The sequence below is a fragment of the Pituophis catenifer genome, unplaced genomic scaffold (assembly GCF_029215685.1).
Source record: "Pituophis catenifer annectens isolate HBS135680 unplaced genomic scaffold, rPitCat1.0.hap2 SCAF_3, whole genome shotgun sequence".
NCBI classification, from domain to species: domain Eukaryota; kingdom Metazoa; phylum Chordata; class Lepidosauria; order Squamata; family Colubridae; genus Pituophis; species Pituophis catenifer.
In genome coordinates, this window is record NW_027256883.1 from 181,258,756 (window position 1) to 181,276,716 (window position 17,961).

Here is a 17,961-nt window from a genome sequence, read left to right on the forward strand (position 1 = left end):
TTTAAAATTGCTTTGGGGACAAGTTCAGCCCATTTACCCAGAAAATGCTAAGCCCGCAATAGCAATGAATTATCTGCAGCAATACTTATTGAAGCATAGAAAGATCAATCTAGTATAGTGTTTCTCAACCTTAGCAACTTTAAGATTGGTAGAATTGGATTTCTGGAAGTTGAAATCCATACATCTTAAAGTTACCAAGGTTAATAAACACTGATTTGATATAATACCCTGATTTTGCTGGGCCCATCTTTTCTTTTAATCAGAACTTCTCCAAAGTTTGCAGATGAAATTGAAAGCTGGGCAGTTATTATCCTTGGCCAAATATTTTTTTGTCCCTGTAATAGGCTATCTTGGCACCTTTTCTTACTATGAACTTTCCTCTTAAAACAATGTAATGGACATTTCACATCAAAGCATGACATACCAGAGGACTTTGTGAAATTCTGCACTAAATTTTGGGACAGACCTATTGGATGGGGGCTTTTTTGAATTTCCCCATGGAAAGAAAATTTTTCCAACATTTTCTCATGAGCACAACTTTCCTTTAGGTGGGATAATGCTACTGCTGCTGCTACTACTATTTTAAAAAAGGCTTGTGGGAGTAGCTCCTTCATTCTGTCTTCCTTTGAGATTTAATTGAAGGGAGGATACAGAACATTAGAGAAAAAACTGTACAATGAATACTAGAGACATGACCACATTCACCCATCTCTATATATGCAGCTCCCTTGTAATTAAATAAATTCAGAAACACTCCACCTGTGAGTATTTCCTGAAGCTCTCTTCTCCTTTGAAGGAATTTTGAAATCAAATTGTCTTCCATAAAATTGAAGAATTGACAGAAGCAAAGGCAGATTGGTAGAAACTGCGCTCATACACATGGTAAATTGCCTTTCCCCCAATTAATTCTTCCTTTTAGTTCTTAAAAAAAGGATTTCTAAGAACATTTCATCAGGTACCTGCTGGTCTTTCTCTATAGCAAAATTGGATGTACGTCCCTAGTTTTACCTCTCTGGGTTCCAACTGCAATGCTGATTTGAGCTGATCCCGAAGGGAACATAACTGTTTCTTCTCTTCTTCCTGCTTTGACTTCATCTGAAATCCATTACAAAAACATTCCATCAAACACATAAGTTGTTTTTGTGTTTGCTGCAAAATACCTTCAGTTGGCGTTTCTTTCTATGCTGCCCAAGTCTCCAGGAAGACTCCAGCCCACATTATTAACAGCAATTTTAACCCCAATTATGCTAACGAATTTAATGCTAACACCATTTGTTCGAAGTCTGACTGGTATGTGTTCAGAGGCTTGCAATTTGAAATTATGCCTCTTCATTGTTCTACATACTTGAAAGGGATTAAGTTAAGGTTAAAGTAAAATATTCAGAATACAGCATATAAAATCTGTCCAGAAGGAAAAGGAAGTTTATTTATTATTTATTAAATTTATATGCCAACCACCTCCCCAATAAATTGACTGTGGGCAGTTTACAGATTATAAAAAGATGAACAATTAAAATGTTAAAACTACTTAAAAAACTAAAACCAAGAAGATAGACAGCATGGAAATGACATCTTCTACCCCATCAACTAACTAATAGTGAGCGCTGTCTTCAGGGACCCAAGCCAACTGGCAAAACAAGCTTTAATACTCTTCTGGAAAGCCAAAAGGCCAAGTTACATGTCTTTCCATGGAACCATTTTACCTTTTATGCTGAATTTAATTATTAAGTTGGAAGTATTTGTTATGGATATGGCCTGCAAACCATCCAATTAGTACTTGAACACATATGCCCTTCCTTAAAGATATATTCAAGGAACTGGTTGAATGTGATTTTAGGGTGGAGGACTTTTTGGAACCTTCAACCTGTTGCTGAAAGTTTGTCTCACCAGTTATCAGGCACAAACAATCAAGTCCACACATATAGTGTTTCAAGCTAACTACTTTATTTTATTCCACTTATATTATAGGAATCTTCCAGTCTGTTTGCCTTATCTTGGGAACAACAACATGGAATTTAGAGGGGAGGTTAGGGCTAGGTATCTTGCAGATGAGTAACAACTCAAGGCTAATTCCCCACTTGATCCCCCTCTCTTTGCCTGCCTGGCTGTTTCCCAATATCAGTGTTGCATACCTGCATGGTATAATATGGTACACATAATGCAGAACTCTACATATTTAGCATGTCTAGCTGAGTGACATGCTAGAGTCTACACAAAATTGATGCATTAGGACAGAAGTTAAATTTTATTTCATTTTATATTAAAAATAAACATAATATTCTCAAATCATAATCGTTCAATAATACCCTTCTTCTCAGTGGCTTCTGCATGTTCCTGAAACTTTAAGTTACAACCTCCAACCCCTTTACACATGTGAACTTCCAAGTCTTTAATGTGGAGACTGCATACCCAGGACTTCAGGTTTTGTGAAACTGTTGCAATGCAGCATGCATGAGAATGAAAAGCCAGAATGAGAATGAAAATCCACATTAGGCTAAGTGGATAGGCTCTTTCTTACATTATTTACAAGGGTACAAGGATTTTGGAAATATAAGCTTTTGTTTTTGTTATGTTATCTTCAAAAGTATTTCTCAACCTCCACAGCTTTAAGATATGTAGACTTCAACTGCCAGAATTCCCCATCCAGACAAACCGCTATTAATATTAGTAACTATGTTCAAACAAACTAGCTTCAAAATATGATTTGTAGAGATAGTTTGCTAATACAAACCTTAAATACAACAAAGAATCTGATTAACTAAAAGTAGAGTGAAAACTTTGAACTTCTCTTTGGAAAATATTTTGTTTCCGTGTGTGTAAACTTGCTAGAACTTGTGTCTGTATTTCACACTGTGTTTTAACCTGATGTGAAATTTTGGCCTATCAAATTTATATTATATACTCACACTCTGAAGCTCAGGAGTTAATTTCTCTATAAATTGCTTGTGCTTCTCTGTTGCCTTTAAACATTTCTGGAAGAAACTGATAGAAAAATACCATGAAACCAAAGTAAAAAATTGTATGTTCAGTTCACACCATTGGACTTTTTCTCATCAACACTACTATTTTCAGTGAAATCTTTCCACAATTACCATCACAACTGCTGACCTCAATATGTTGGAAGTAATGCTTGATCATCAGAAAGAAGATGGGAAGTGGGAAGAGATGAGGATACCTTCCCATCAGTGGGTGAGTCATTAGAGGGACAGTAACGCAAGAGTGGGTAACTGATTGTCCAGATTGTCTCTAATGGTCAAGTGAAACTATTTAATTTGTTGTGATATTGCATGCATTATAGAGCTAGTAAGAAATCAATTCAGTCCCAGATGCAACCATGAGAATGATGAGGTCCAGGATTTGAACTACTATAAGGATCTCATTTGGAAGAGCCTTTTTCCAAGGATAAGATTGCTTACCCATAACAAAGTAAAATGTACAATATAGAATAAAATATATTTATGCCATAGATTCACATTTTCAAAAGCTTTTGCAACAAGAAATTTGTAATTAAACTGCCCTAATGTCTTTGGTACCAAGAGAATTGTGAAGAATGAAAAGGTAGAAAATGGACGGCACTTACTTGAACTGGGAGTTGCAGTGCTTGATGTTATTCTGCAGCAAGTCAACTCCTTTCTTGGTTTTAAGCTCGTTCACTTTAATTAGGTACTGGAGGGAAAGGTTACATAGCTGACTTTTTGAGCTACATTCTCATTTGTTTGTTTAGCCCTCCTCTGTTCTTGAGTGCTAAGTTACACGTTGCAGTTCTTTCTTTTTAACTCATGCACAGAGTACAGTATATGATAATCTTCGCTTTACATAAACTCAAAAACAGTTGTACTTGTGTTGAAGTAATTTAAATTTATTTTTATGGTTTGTCTTTTAAATTCTATGAAAGGCAGAGCTTACATAAGTATTTACACTAACTAAACCAAATGTTACATTTATAATTCCCAAGAATTAGGATACACTTATTTCCACTAGCTAGCAGCAAAAAAAATCAACTGCTACATAGTGGTGATTATGGTACTATGGTAGAATTAAGATCTGAAGAACTATAATTGAATTTTACCAAATAATGAAAGTATTGTATATTCTCAGAGACTGAATGATGCTTTAAAAATGAAGGTCCCAATGTTAAAGGAATTATCTTGAAGGATATGTATTGACAAATTAAAAACAAACATAATTTATTGGAAAAAATTAAAAGAGTTGGATCTGGATTCTCTTATATCAACTGAAGATTTTCTTCAGTTTCTTCAATTTGAAAAGGAAATTGGGGACAAAACAGGAAGCGATTTTTGCCACTTCGCCTCTTCATTGCAACTGTATATTACCTCTCCTGCTTTTTGAAACCCATTACAGATAGTCCTCAATTTATGACCACAATTGAGCCCAGAATTATGGTCGTACATTGTGGAGGTTATTAAGCGAGGTGCCCACATGACTGGCTTCCTTAACGACCACAACCCTGGCTCTCCCCATGGTGGTCATTAAGTGACTATGCAGTTCATTAAGTGGAGCATGGAGTGCCTCAGGGAGTGAGGAAGTCCTGGCACAGGCCCAGACCCACAGTATACACCTCCCCAGCTTATCTGCCTGCCCTGATTTGCCAGGGCCTCCCCAATCTCCCAAGACTCGCCTTGCAAGCTTCCCACACCCTTGGACCTTTTCCCCCCAATCATGCTTCAGTTCACTTACCTTTTCTAAGATCATCTTTTGGAAAAAGAACCATCCAAATTGCTATGCAGCCTTCCTATACTATACTATACAGAGGCCAGATGGTGCTGTCCTGGAAGCGGGCACCGGTTTGGAAGCAGCACTATTCTGACAATCCAAGAATTTTGCTGCTCCCAAAATGATGCCCACTACTGGGATGGCACCATGAGACCTCTGTATAGTAAGCAACTCAAGGTGACATGGCAGATTGGCCATTTCTCTTTCCTAGAGGCATTCTTCGGAAAAGATAAATGAAGTAAGTTGTGACAGGGAGCGAGAAGATCCAAGGATGTGGGGCCTAGTGGAGCGGGAACCAGGTCCAAGGCCTGTAGAAACCAAGCCAGGAGGGAGATATAAGCCCATTCCCTTCTAGCACTGAAGTTATTACCTAGATGTGTATTGAACATCCAAAACAACCAAGCTCAGAGAGCACCAAGGATTCCACAGGATGGAGTTAATAGATTCTCAACCATTTCAGAGGTATCATGCTTAGGGTCCTGCCTAAGCTGAAAGAAAGACAGGCTCAGGACCTCCTTCCTGAGAAGAAATCTTACCATCTGCCTGCCTCACCTCACACATATGTAATTGGAACATCCTTCGCTCTTTTTCCATCTCCTCTGCAATCTCTCCTCCAGCAACCTCTGTCCTCACCATTCCATACTGTTTTGCCAGCTCGCGCTTTTCTTTCTCTATCTTTCCACTCAAGTAGAGAAAAAGCAATGTTAGTTATTTTAATAAAATCAGTTCAAAATAAAGTAGTGTTTGTTTTGTAAAGAAGATAATATCAAGCCAACTTACAGTTTGCTTTCATAGTCCTTCCAAGCTTTTTCAAAAGGCTTTTTAAAATCCTATTGAGAGATGAAGCAACACTTTAATGCTGCATTTGATCTTTTGTTCTATTTTTCTACTCTCAAATAATTTTACGTTGCTAAGCTGTTCTGTTAACATGTACGTGTTTGTGTGTCAAGCATTTCAATTGCTCTGATTCCCTTTACCTTCAGTTATTATCAGATCAATCAGATTCTATTTTTCTGAATATTAATAAATACCATTGTACTGTTTGTACTATACACCACAATTTTTCCTCAATTAATTCTTAGACATCTCCCATTTGGCTCTGTTGGTCATCTGTTTTATCTGTAGCTGTATCTGTAGATAATTATCTGTATCTATGCATTATGTTTGCATGTACTTTTCCTATTTTTATTTTTATCACTTGCTAGAACTATCTTTAATAATGCAGAAAATTAGTTATTGCAATTAATCTGTTTAACATGATTGATGTTTAAGACATAATTCCCCTTTATACAATACTTTATAGTATGTTACTATGCTTCTTTAGGCACAATAGTGATACTAAACAAAATTTTGTTTCAACTGATCAATTACTAAAATAGAAGTTTGGAATGACCAACCCTCAAGCTATCTGACTGTGTTCATCAGACCTAATTAGTACCTTCTCTGACAGAAGCAACACCTACTTGATCCTTTCAACTCAGACTATCAGGGATAAAATCTGAGGCTACACAGTTGGAAAAGCTCCTGAGCTATGGTTCCTTCTTCTAATGGTGGTACTGGAAACAATATACAGGAAAAAAAGCCACTACATTTCCAAATAGTTTGAAAATCTACCAACAGATGAAACAAATATTATAGTAGTATTTTCAATATTTTTTAGTGTGTGGCATCATAGAGAGTGAATTCTTTCAGATGAGTAGTTTTCCAAATTCCTTTTTCCAGAAAGCTATATTAAAATGTTATCAGTCTTTGAATTGACATAAAATTAAGCTGGAATGCATTGTTATGCCCCAATCAGCCCCAGAGCAATCTGCTATGGATTCTGCCTTAACTGGCAGCAGCAATGTAGTTGGTGATAGGTGCCATCTTTATACATTTATTGCAGAAGTTAAGGAAAGGGATTAGTGGATTCCCTCAACATTGCTTTCCCTCCAATCTTCTGGAAGGAAAAAAGAAGTGCAGGTAGATGCTAACATCAATAGGTTTATGTACCTATTGGGTTTCCCATCTAATAGTTTGCAAGCAGAGAAAGATGCATAACATGAAGCAGGATCCCATATCCTGCTCAGCAAAATGCTTGCATCGCACCTCTGACCAGCCAGACTACAGAAACTGGCCTAAAGTATAAAAAAGATTTGGTCATTTTTCCTATCACTTCCTCACAAGTGAAATTGATAATATCACAGCTCTGGAACAGATTGTATTCCTCAAAAAACAAGGATAATGTCCACAACTTCCCAAAACAATTATCAAAAAAAGTAGTCTACGTAAAAGGGGGCTTTGTAAGAAAATAACTTCAGGATCAGGAATTTGAGCACGTATTATTGTCATCCATGAGTGAAATAGTATGAAAAGAGCTGTCCCTAATAAAGAGTGTGAGCTGGATCCTACAACATAGGAAAGGAATTATTGAAACTACAGGGTGATTGTTTTAGAGACCATGGAATCACATTTTGAAAATCCACAAACAGATGACTTGCTTTAATGCACATGCCTACAATCTATTTCCAGCATCAACTCACCCCTTTGAAATCTCCCTTGACCAGCGAATCCAGAGAAAACTGAATGTTATGATAGAGGCTCAGCAACTGAAAAACAAAGTTTATTATGTAGTTGGCATGTAACAAGTGCTCTTTCCTAAATAAAGAAGAGGATATTGAAAACTGTTGTAATAACTTACATTAAAGTATGCAGTATAATATGGGCTATTGTGTGGAATGCTTTCAGACAGCCGATGTTTATAGACATTAAAAAGAGACAAGACTAGCAAGCAGCTTCTCTCTTATAATGTCTGGTCCCCATAATTGTATTTATGAGGCAGGGCAGGTGATATAAGAACCTCCCCTAAAAGCAATCAGATTCAGTAGTACTGCAGGAATTCAAAAACAAGGACAGAAGCAGGCAATGCCAGTCCCAGGGCAGTATACAGGTAGTCCTCAACTTACAACAGTTCATTTAGTGACTGTTCAAAGTTACAACAGCTCTGGAAAAAATGACTTATGACAATTTTTCACATTTACGACCTTTGTAGCATCCCCATGATCATGTGATCAAAATTCAGATGCTTGGCAACTGGTTCATACTTATGACTATTGCTGTGTCCCAAAGTCAGGTGATCACCTTTTGCAATCTTTTGATAGCAAAATCAATGGGGAAGCCAGATTCACTTAACAACCATGTTACTAACTTATCAACTGCAGTGATTCGCTTATCAACTGTGGCAAAGGTGAAAGGTCATAAAACGGGCCAAAACTCACTTAAATGTCTCATTTAACAACATAAATTTTTGGCTCAATTGTGGTCATAATTTGAGGACTACCTTTAATGGATAATATTCAGAAATCTCACCTATAGCAGGTCTATACTTGCTGTTTTGCAAAAAAAAGAAGTCCTACCACTCTTCCGAGAGAGCAGGCATTCTGAATCCAAAAGTAGCCAGCCGACTGTTCAGAGGTATGGAGAAAGGGACATGGTATGAAATGGGAAGGAGCAACTGATAATAATTGAACTCCACCCTTGCTTAGCACTTCAAAGGGATGGCAGTGCTGGCATCAAGGGGTCATGACAAGCAGCATCTAAAAGAACCCTGTGGAATGGGATGTGCCTGCTACCCCCAGTACTAAAATCTATGGCCACATAAAACCCCTACTCAGCAGAAACACCAGAAAAATTTTAAAGTCCTCATTAGGCACAGAACTAGCAGTGCACAGCTGGCAAACTCCACTATCTTTCCTGGTTCAAATGTTCTATGCAGTGTAACTAGTCTTCTTTAAGGACAAGCCCATGCTCTTTCAAAAGTCTGTTAAATTAGTGCATATAAAGAGCCTGTGTAAGATGAAACAAGCTCTTCAGAATGGATTGATCAGGCATTTGAGGGCAAATGCCTCTGCAGAAGCCAAGTATCCTATCTCTTCTGCAGCCAAATTTAAAGGACCAATTGGAAGTTGGTTGATCCTCAACCCAGATTACATCAGCAGCCAAATGATTGGTGTAGTATGCCACATTTTGTTTTTCTTCCATTCAATCATCTCCAATTCATGGAGACTGCCTGGACAAGTTCCTGCAGTTCTCTTGGCAAGGTTTTTCAGAAGTGGTTTGTCATTGCTTCCTTCTTAGGACTGAGAGAAAATGACTGGCCCAAAGTTACCCAGCTGGGGCAAGAACCCAAGGGGGCACTAGAATCCACAGTATCCTGGTTTCTATCATGATGCCTTAACTGCTACACCAAATTAGCTTTTATGACAGATTACACTCATGGCAAAAATTATATCATGAGAACATTACTTCAAAATTGGAACAGCTAAAGATAACTTTAAGCAGTGTATCCTCTGAGTCTGGGCTGGAATTAAGGTGAAGGGAAAGTCTTGAGGACATACCTTTAAACCAGGACTGAGTTGGGGTTCTGATGGGAATTCTGGCATAATCTTAAAATATGCACATTGCAGTTAAAATTCTCAAACATTTATTCCCAACCTTATTCTTGTCCCAGGTTCCCCAAATGCTGAGCATGGGCTTTGGTCCACAAAAAATTGACTACCCACATATGGAAAGCATAAAAATGTTCTGCTGCCCCCTATGATTAATAAATGTATTAAGCACATTTTCCATTTTTATATCTAGGGCATTATTTAACCATGTAAATTTCTTGACACCTGGGGTCACATTTTGCACAGGTCAGGGAGATATTTGATCCTCTCAATGGATTTCATAAAATGCAATTAATGCCAACTATCATGACAAACAGCAGGAAAGACCTGTCCATGGCTCTCCAGATGTTGTTGGAAAACAAGGCCCAGTAAACCCAACAGTAGGGCATAGGAACACTTTCCCCAGAAAATGGGAGGTCAGATGGATGGGGCAGTACCAGGCTCTTGATGGCTTCTAGCAGCTCTTGTGAAAATGAAGCAAAGGTGGTAAAAGCTTCAGACAGCTTTTCATCTCCACTGGTGTGATAATTTCCTGAAAATTTCTCCAGGGCAGCAATATGAGCTTCTAAGTGGCTAATGAGATCTGTAGAAATAAAGAAGGTATTTGAATGTTCTTGCATGTCTTTTTCTAGGCAAACAATGCTGTATTACAAAAGGAAATCTGGAAACGTTGGCAGGAACCCATTTCATTTATTTTTATGGCCCTAAAACCCACATGAATATAGTATAGGAATAGTCTGGAATTTAGCAAATGGAAATGTACTTTGGGAAGGATTTGGAATGCAGCATGAAGAGAGGGATGCACTACTGATCTGAAGTTTGTTAAGAAGCACAGCGGGAGAGAATATGTGGTCTTCCAGTTCTTGAACTGCAGCTCAGTTCCATTAATGGTCCTCCTGAACATTGTGGTGAGGGCAGATAAGAGCTGGAGTTCCAGCCAAATGTGGAATTACAGATTACCAAATGGTAATCCTTTACAATGAAGATTGCGTTTTAAAAAAGTATGATCCCTTGGTCTTTTCTCATCTGGAACTAATGACTTCCAAATGTATCCTGAGTGGGAAATTTATCTACAAGAGGAAACCAAAGACAGAAAGGAAGTGTAATGACAAAAGGGTCACAGAGAGATAGCTAGTCAGGAGTGAAGGAAGCATTTTTGGAATATAGTTTCCCTTTAGAAATTGATGATACCATGGTAATGTCCGTGATTATGCTGTTTGTTTTGGGAATCAATTTGTTTACAAAAGTACTTGTCTGATCTAATTTCTTTGAAGGAATATTATAGACAGTTTGGCTGGATTCACACTGTGGGAATGTCTCTGCAGGGGAGCAGGACGGCAAATGATACCACAATGTTATGGTAATATCATGCAAAAATGCAAATTATATAATTTGTGTCCAATTGTGGACCCGTGATGCCTATGATTGTATAAACTAAGTTTGATTCTGACTTATTGTAGTGTATGAATCTAGCCATTCTGACTCCTAAGTCATGGTTTATAGTTAATGTGCAAATCAGGCTATAGGGCTTATTCAATAATCCATAGTTAAAACAAACTGTGGCATAGTTTATTTTGTGAATCCAGCCTTTTTCTTGCATACACAGATGTGTTTTTAAGCAGAGTGCATTTATTTAGTCTGCTGCCCCCAAAATTCACATGTAACAAAGATGTACGCAACATCAGTGAAGGGCCAATTTCCATGGAGTTCAGCAAGATTGTCTGCAGTGGGTAGCATTTGCATCTACAGCTTGACCAGAATTCTTGAATGTCTCCTTCGCAGGGAAACCAGCTTTTCATGGACTAAATGAAAAGGATATAATATAAGGGAGAGCTGCTTAGTGCTAGGTATGTACTGAGTTGGAATTTCTTTGTCATGCCTGAACAAATATATTTGTTAGGTAGCAGTCCTCTGCATCCTACCTGAAAATGGCAGTTTGTGCACTACATTTACCTAGTGTGAACATAAAATCAACTTTTCTTTCTTTGCATGACGTGGACTTGGCTTATGTTGCTTACAAGATAGTTGCCTAATTTATGGTTCAGTGTAAGCTGCCTCCCCCTCCCTTTTCTCTTTTTGGTTCCTTTGAGGAAGTATTGACTCCTGGCAACAGCCTGGGCAAGGCCCTACAGTTTTCTTGGCAAAGTCCTGCAGAAATTATTTGCCATTGTCTGCTTCTTAAAGCTGAGAGGGAGTGACTGGCCCAAGGTCACCCAGCTGGCTTCGTGCCTAAGCTGGGACTAGAACTCAAACTCCCCCAGTTTCTAGCCTGATGCCTTTACCACTACACGAAACTATGGTAGCTCTCTAAACAGCCTTACTAAATTCAGCATTCTTACTAAAGCTTAATAGGATCTATTTCTGGATATCTGTATTTTTAAGAATTGAGAGAAAGAGCTAAATGAATTAGTCCTTTAAAAAAAAAACTCCTTAGACATACAGAAATATCATTCTGGCCTGCCACATTTGGCTGCCTTGGCTACATCCCATTTCTTGTTGCAGTCTGACCTTGTCCAGTCGTGTGCTCTGCTTTGACTGCTTTCCTCATTTTTTGCAGAACAGTTCGATCTGAATCCAAGTCCTAGAAGCATTAAAAAAGAAAGACTAAACATATGTTCTCTTCTGTCCACAACCATAGTCACAGCAATTGGGAAAAGTATGTTATTGCAGAGTTACTGACATGCTAATACAGTTCATTAGGAGTAGCTTTTATAGCAAACCATAGATGTTATGTATTGTATATAGTGCATAGTTGTCAGTTGAAGTTCTCATTCTGGTCCTCTGTTGGAGCAGGAAAATACTCTCTCCTATTTGGCTGTTTGGCTGATCAGTTTCATATAAAGAGAGCTTCTGTCAGACAAGGAGTGTGGTTGCCTCACAGGCAATATTGAATAAAGAACTATTAGAAATCACTCCAGCCTCACCTCCATTCTTTGCCCAGAACTTAACAATAAGGATGCTAAAATGGTAACAGGCTTGGAATGATCTCATTATACAAAGATTGTGGTTATATCCTAGCATCAGGCGGAACTTTATAAGTGATGGCATTTGCATGATGACATCATAATGCATATATTGTCATCTCCTCCCCCCCCCCAAACCTATGTTCACAGAAGCTTTTAAGACAACAATGTTGGCAACACAACTGAGAAATTTTTGGAAGATTTCAGTTGTTTTGTTCAGATTTATTACAATCAATTATATAAAGTTACCTTTGTAACTAAACAACCTGTTTGGATTACTGCAATACACACTACATGAGGTTGCCCGTGAAGACCACCCAGAAGTTACAACTGATCCAGAATGCAGTGACATGAACTGTGTTGGGCGCCCTGAGGTTTACCCATTACTCCTGTTCCACAAGTTGCATTGGCTCTCAGTTTTCCTCCAGGTGCAATTCAAGGTGCTAATATCTTTAAAGCCCTATATAGCATGGGACAAAGTTATCTGCAGGACTGTCTTGCTTGCAGCAGATAAAGTAGGCACATTGCAAGTCCTTTCCCTTAAACATTGCCATCTTGTGGATCCTTGGAAGCTTGCCTTTTCTGTTGCAGCCCTTGCCCTATGGTACTCCCTCCTTCCATTTCAAGGTGCTCTTACCCTTTTATCCTTCTGGAATGATTGCAAGATCTGACTCCAATATCCCAAGCAGTGGGATAGGTGAGGTGAGGTGAGATGAGATGAGAATGTGGGTTGTACCTGAGAAATAGGGTTGTAGTGCCAGGTTTCTCTGTTTTATTGTTTTCAGTTTTGTGACTGTATATATTTATGGGATGCAAGCTACCCAGAGTTGGTTTTAAAATGGGTAGCTATACAAATGCTGTAAATAAATAAATGCTGCAATTTTCTCCCCTGCACCTCAACATAAGAATAACCTCATCAGTTCTCAGCTTCTGAAGGTCTTTCAAGATCTGGTTTTACTCGCGGGATGAACTAGCGAGGTGGCTCCATTGCTATGAATGCCCCTTTGTCTAAAAAAACTATAGAAACTACTAAAACAAGTATAATGTTTTAAATACTTATTAATGAAAATGATTTTGGGTATTTATTATTTTAGTTTGTTGTATTCTTCCCAGAATCACTTGTTTGTGAGATGGCTGATAATATATAAATATATAAATAAATACACTCATACTGGAAAGCATGGGTGAGAATTGCTAGTGATTTATTTTTGTGTGGAATGAAGATAGAAAAGTTTGTCACTGTACAGTTGGTGGAAGTTCAAGGTATGAACTAACTAGACAAGATTTTCTTATTTTATTTTTCTGTTGGTCAGACGGACAGCACTGAAATCATTAACTATATGATCTACAGGCAGAGAAATACTATTCAATCAGCACAAATAAGACCTATTACTTCTTGTGACTTAGATTACATATTATTTACCAAATTAAACCTTAAACTAAAAATAAATAAATAAAATAGTCAGACCAAAATAAAACCTCAGCAATGTTCCACATGTGACAAATGTGAAAAATATCTTTAATGGAATAGTTATTGTAAACTAGAGTGGCTTTCAGAACTCTACACTGAAAACGGAGACATAAATAAAAATGAAGCAAACAAAAAATGTTCAGAAATGAAAAAAGCAAAAGAAAAACAGCAGTCTGCTGACATGCTGAATGGCAACAGAGGCAGGAAAATTGTGCACCTAAACTCTGAATTCTAGATAAAAACAGGGAGAGACAAAGAGTTATGTCTGAACAACCAATTCAAAGAAATTAAGGACAATAGAAAAACAGGAGGATAAAAAATAGTTTTTCTTAAAAAAAGTAAGAAAGTTACAGAAATCAAAGGAGGTACGCACATACTATAAAAAGGGAAATATAAAGAGGTGGCACAACTCTAAAGAAAAACAGAACAAAAGATTGTGAAAGCATAAATGCATGAAAAGATTTTATCACAGAACTTCAATCAGACATTCTGGGGGGAAAAGCTACCTGGGCCCTACAAAATATTGCTAATAACAAACCAGCAGGAGTTGATTAAATTCTAGAAGAATTATTTAAAATCTGACAACATGATGACATTAAAGTTCTACATGCAGGTATGGAATGCAGTGTCCAAAGGATTGGGAATATCAATTTATTTCCCAGAATCAAAAATTAACAGTGCTAAAACATGCTCAGTCGCACTATCTCACACACTACAGTAGTAAGATAATGCCAGATAAAATAATGTCACAGTGCTAATTAAGAGGACTAACAATGAAGATAATGTGAACTTCACCAACGTTTCCTTTTCCTGATGCTACACGTTTTTCCCCTCCAAACTATTAATATTATTTTCTGGTTTCTGGTTTCCTGGCTATCAATTTTAATTTAAGTGTTACATCCTGTCCTAACTTTTAACAAACTTTTGATAGCTTTCAGAATCTGCTCAGCTCTTTACAAAATTTAACTAGCTACCCTTTCTAGAAACTTCTTCACAGTAAGTGTAGTGGCTATTGGGAAACTAAAATGAAAGATGTGCAACACATTTTAAAAGAGGAAATGAAAAAGTAAGAGAGGCAGAAATAGTTTAAAAAATCATAGGCAACAAATATTTACTGTAAACAATCCCTTCCATAGCTGTATAAAAAGTACCCTACCTAACTCTTATCCTTTTAAAAATGTCAATTATACATTTATCAGGTGCTTTCTCAGAATGAAGCCTCATTTATTTTCATGTGATTCATTCCCAAGTAATATTTTGAGAAGACCATAATCTGCCCTGATAAATTGTATATAAAGAGTTGTTGAAGTGCTGACATAGGGTGAGAGTAACAACTCAAGAAACATGCTGAATTCACTATGCCAAAGAGGCGTATCAACCTCTCTCCAGTTGTGCCCATGGAATTCTGCAGTCATTAGATAAGACTCCAATTCATGGTATCTTCACTAATGAGATGAAACCCGTTAAGGCTCAGAGAAACTCTGTGCAGCTGTAAAGTCCTGTTACGGTCTGGCTCTAAACAGGGTAGCTGTACTGGACTCCTACAGTGCTTGTGGCATTTTAGAGACATTGATTATGGTCAAACTCTTGTACATCATTCATAACCCTTTCGTCAGCTTGGTTGGAAAGTTTTAAATGGACTGTCAACCTCTGTGAGCATTCTGGAGGCACAGATAGACATTCATACTTTTAAAATAGAAATTGAATATTAGATTTTTTTTCAGTTTTTCAGAAACTTAATTTTTAATTATCAATTGCATTTTTATTATGTAAACTGCTTTGAGCTTTCATTTTTGAAACAGTAAGGTGCATATTATTTCACAAATAATAATTGGTTATATGTTAATAGGATGAAGTGAAATTTCCTGATTCCTGTTTACCCCGCCCCACCCCCTCCAAAAGCAACCCAATAAATCATCAGCAACTGATTCAATCTAATTGTGTTGGCTTAAAGCCTCTTTCCCGGTTCCTCCCTTACCTCCTCTAAGCTGCAAACCGAGTTCCTGCATTTGCCCATGTGGCTAGTAAAGGAGGAGGTTGTTGGAGAGCTCAGATCCTCTTGGGTTTGAGAGATAAAGTCTTGGACAGAAATCAGGTCCGGCATTCTTGTGTCTGAGGTGGATGGACGTAGCAAAGAAGCACACAGCCTTGGGCTATCCAGCAAAGTCACAGAGGTGGAATATCAGGCCACAGAAAAAAAGGGGAACAGGATTGAGAGGAAGCAGCTAAGGGTAGCTGAGAAGACCACAAACCTCTGAAATGCAGAGCAGCAGCTTGCTCACTCTCCCTCTGTAATTCTGCTTTCCTGTCCACACAGAGAGAACAGGACTTAAAGAAGTGCTCAGACTCTTGCACTTTTCTACCACCTGATAATTGCCAATCTTGTGAGTTTCCCAGGCCATAGAGTGACTTGGAGAAGAGTATTTGGCTACCAATTCTCTTTAGGAAAATAGCAAAAATGCCTTTCTTCTGCCAAGCTTTTAAATTTTATTTTTTGTATGTTTAAAATGTTCAGCAGTCTCAAGTATTTTCATAAACAGAAAGGCAGAATATACATTCCATAATAAATAAAAATAAATAAAATTATGCTAAAATACTTTTTTTGTTTAAAGTTAACTTTCTTTGAAAATTCCTGGGTGCTGATTACTATTTGTACAGAGATATCATATATACATATGGCAGACACCAAAGGTACCAAGGATCATGTAATTTCGGTTCAGCACAGGACTTTTCAAATATTCAAAACCAAATCAAAGATATCTCCTACTGAACTCTAAATTCTTGTACCGTCTGTGGTCTGATCATTGAAATGAATTTGGTGTTCATATCTGTTCAAATCACTTCATTTAGTGCAGTACTACCAGTAGATGCATACATATTGCTTACAACGCACTTTAGCTAAAACTATTTTGACACATATTTAGGAGCCAGTTGGGCCTTTGGAAATGAAAGATTAATCAATAACATGATTTGCAGAGCAATTTGAGTTCCTAAAAGTTTGATGTTGACAGCTATAAACTGATTTTTGATACCTTATTTTTTTTTTAAATTGTGCAGTCTCGCATTGCATAGATTCCCTATCCCCACTATTTCAGAGCGTGTACACACCTGCTCTGTCTCGTGCAACAAAAACCTGCAGCAGAATACAGTGCACTCATTTCATCTCATTGTTTATCAATCTGTACTGGTTCCCTATAAGCTTTCGGGTGCAATTCCAGCTGCCAACTATCTCCTATAACACTCTTCATCATGGCACAGCTCTTGGGACAGCTTGACTTTAATTATCTCTGCTCAGCCCAGAAACTCCAGTTGAGTGGACACATTTGGAGTCTAGACCAGTGGTTTGGTAGTAGGCTGATTACCCAGAAAAAGGACCGAAGTAAGAGTAGAAAACTTCCCTGGAGCCTAGAACAGATTATGTGGGACAATATTTCCAGTCTTTTGGTTATAAAACCAATGCTTTATGTTTAGCCATGTCCACCATAGATAGCATTCCATGAATAGATGACCCACAGACTCCATATTAGGAAAGCACTTACAATATGCTCTCATAATTGCTCAAATATCCAAAACTCATACAAGTTTGCATGCTCTTTTGATTAATAGGCCCTAAGGTACTGAAAAGCTATATAACCCTACTATCTTTCTGTTTGTGAGTATTTATGTAGATGAATGTAGTTGGGTATTTTAGCAGTCTTAAGTGCTCTGATCCATAAATGGCAGTACAGCTCTAGCTCTCTCAAACTGAATATTGTGTTATTAGCTATTTGGTAGGTGTGGTTGGAGAGAGAAACCAAGCACACAAACAGGGTGTGCTTGGTTATCTACAAAGGTTGGTATAGATCGGACCTGCACAACGTTTGTGGGCTTCCATGGTAAAACTCACAAAGGATTGCACTTAATATTTCTAAAGATTCAACTAGACCTTAATGGCTTTTTGTGTCGTCAGTGCATCACCATAGCATTTTATGCACCGTGGTACAATATAACCCATGATATAGTAAGTATATGAGGAAACAGAGGTATAAATATAATTAAGTTGATCAAATCATTTTCTAAAGCCCCCCCCCCCCTGACTAAAATTGGTTTACTTGCATAGTACAGTACATAGTCTATTTTCCTATGTACTGTTATATAAACACAAAATACTAACAGTGACAAGTGATAATTTTTCCATAAATAAAATGCATCTCACTGCCTTATCACTTTGTGCTGTATAATATTGGGATTTTTTATAGTATGTGTTTTGACTAATTGAAATTCATTTTCCCACAGAGATTTGATCTGGGAACACAGACAGCACCAGCATAAAACTGTTAATCTTCTTTCTATGACTAATTTGTAGTGCTTCTACACCTCCTTTGCT

At 37.6% G+C, this 17,961-nt stretch overlaps 1 protein-coding gene across 1 annotated transcript in view; it reads right to left on the reverse strand.

The window, feature by feature from the left end:
- The window catches only part of LOC139314335 (arf-GAP with SH3 domain, ANK repeat and PH domain-containing protein 1-like), a 40,914-nt gene extending 25,182 nt beyond the window's left edge, over nucleotides 1–15,732 (reverse strand). The window contains exons 1-9 of the mRNA XM_070939928.1: nucleotides 15,574–15,732; nucleotides 11,670–11,742; nucleotides 9,599–9,744; nucleotides 7,257–7,322; nucleotides 5,515–5,564; nucleotides 5,287–5,416; nucleotides 3,581–3,666; nucleotides 2,907–2,982; nucleotides 1,009–1,095 (exon numbers count right to left, since the gene is read on the reverse strand). Of these exons, the coding sequence (XP_070796029.1) occupies nucleotides 1,009–1,095; nucleotides 2,907–2,982; nucleotides 3,581–3,666; nucleotides 5,287–5,416; nucleotides 5,515–5,564; nucleotides 7,257–7,322; nucleotides 9,599–9,744; nucleotides 11,670–11,742; nucleotides 15,574–15,699 (840 nt within the window). The 5' untranslated portion in view covers nucleotides 15,700–15,732. The remainder of the gene's footprint in view (nucleotides 1–1,008; nucleotides 1,096–2,906; nucleotides 2,983–3,580; nucleotides 3,667–5,286; nucleotides 5,417–5,514; nucleotides 5,565–7,256; nucleotides 7,323–9,598; nucleotides 9,745–11,669; nucleotides 11,743–15,573) is intronic.
- Between the last annotated feature and the right edge of the window lie 2,229 nt (nucleotides 15,733–17,961).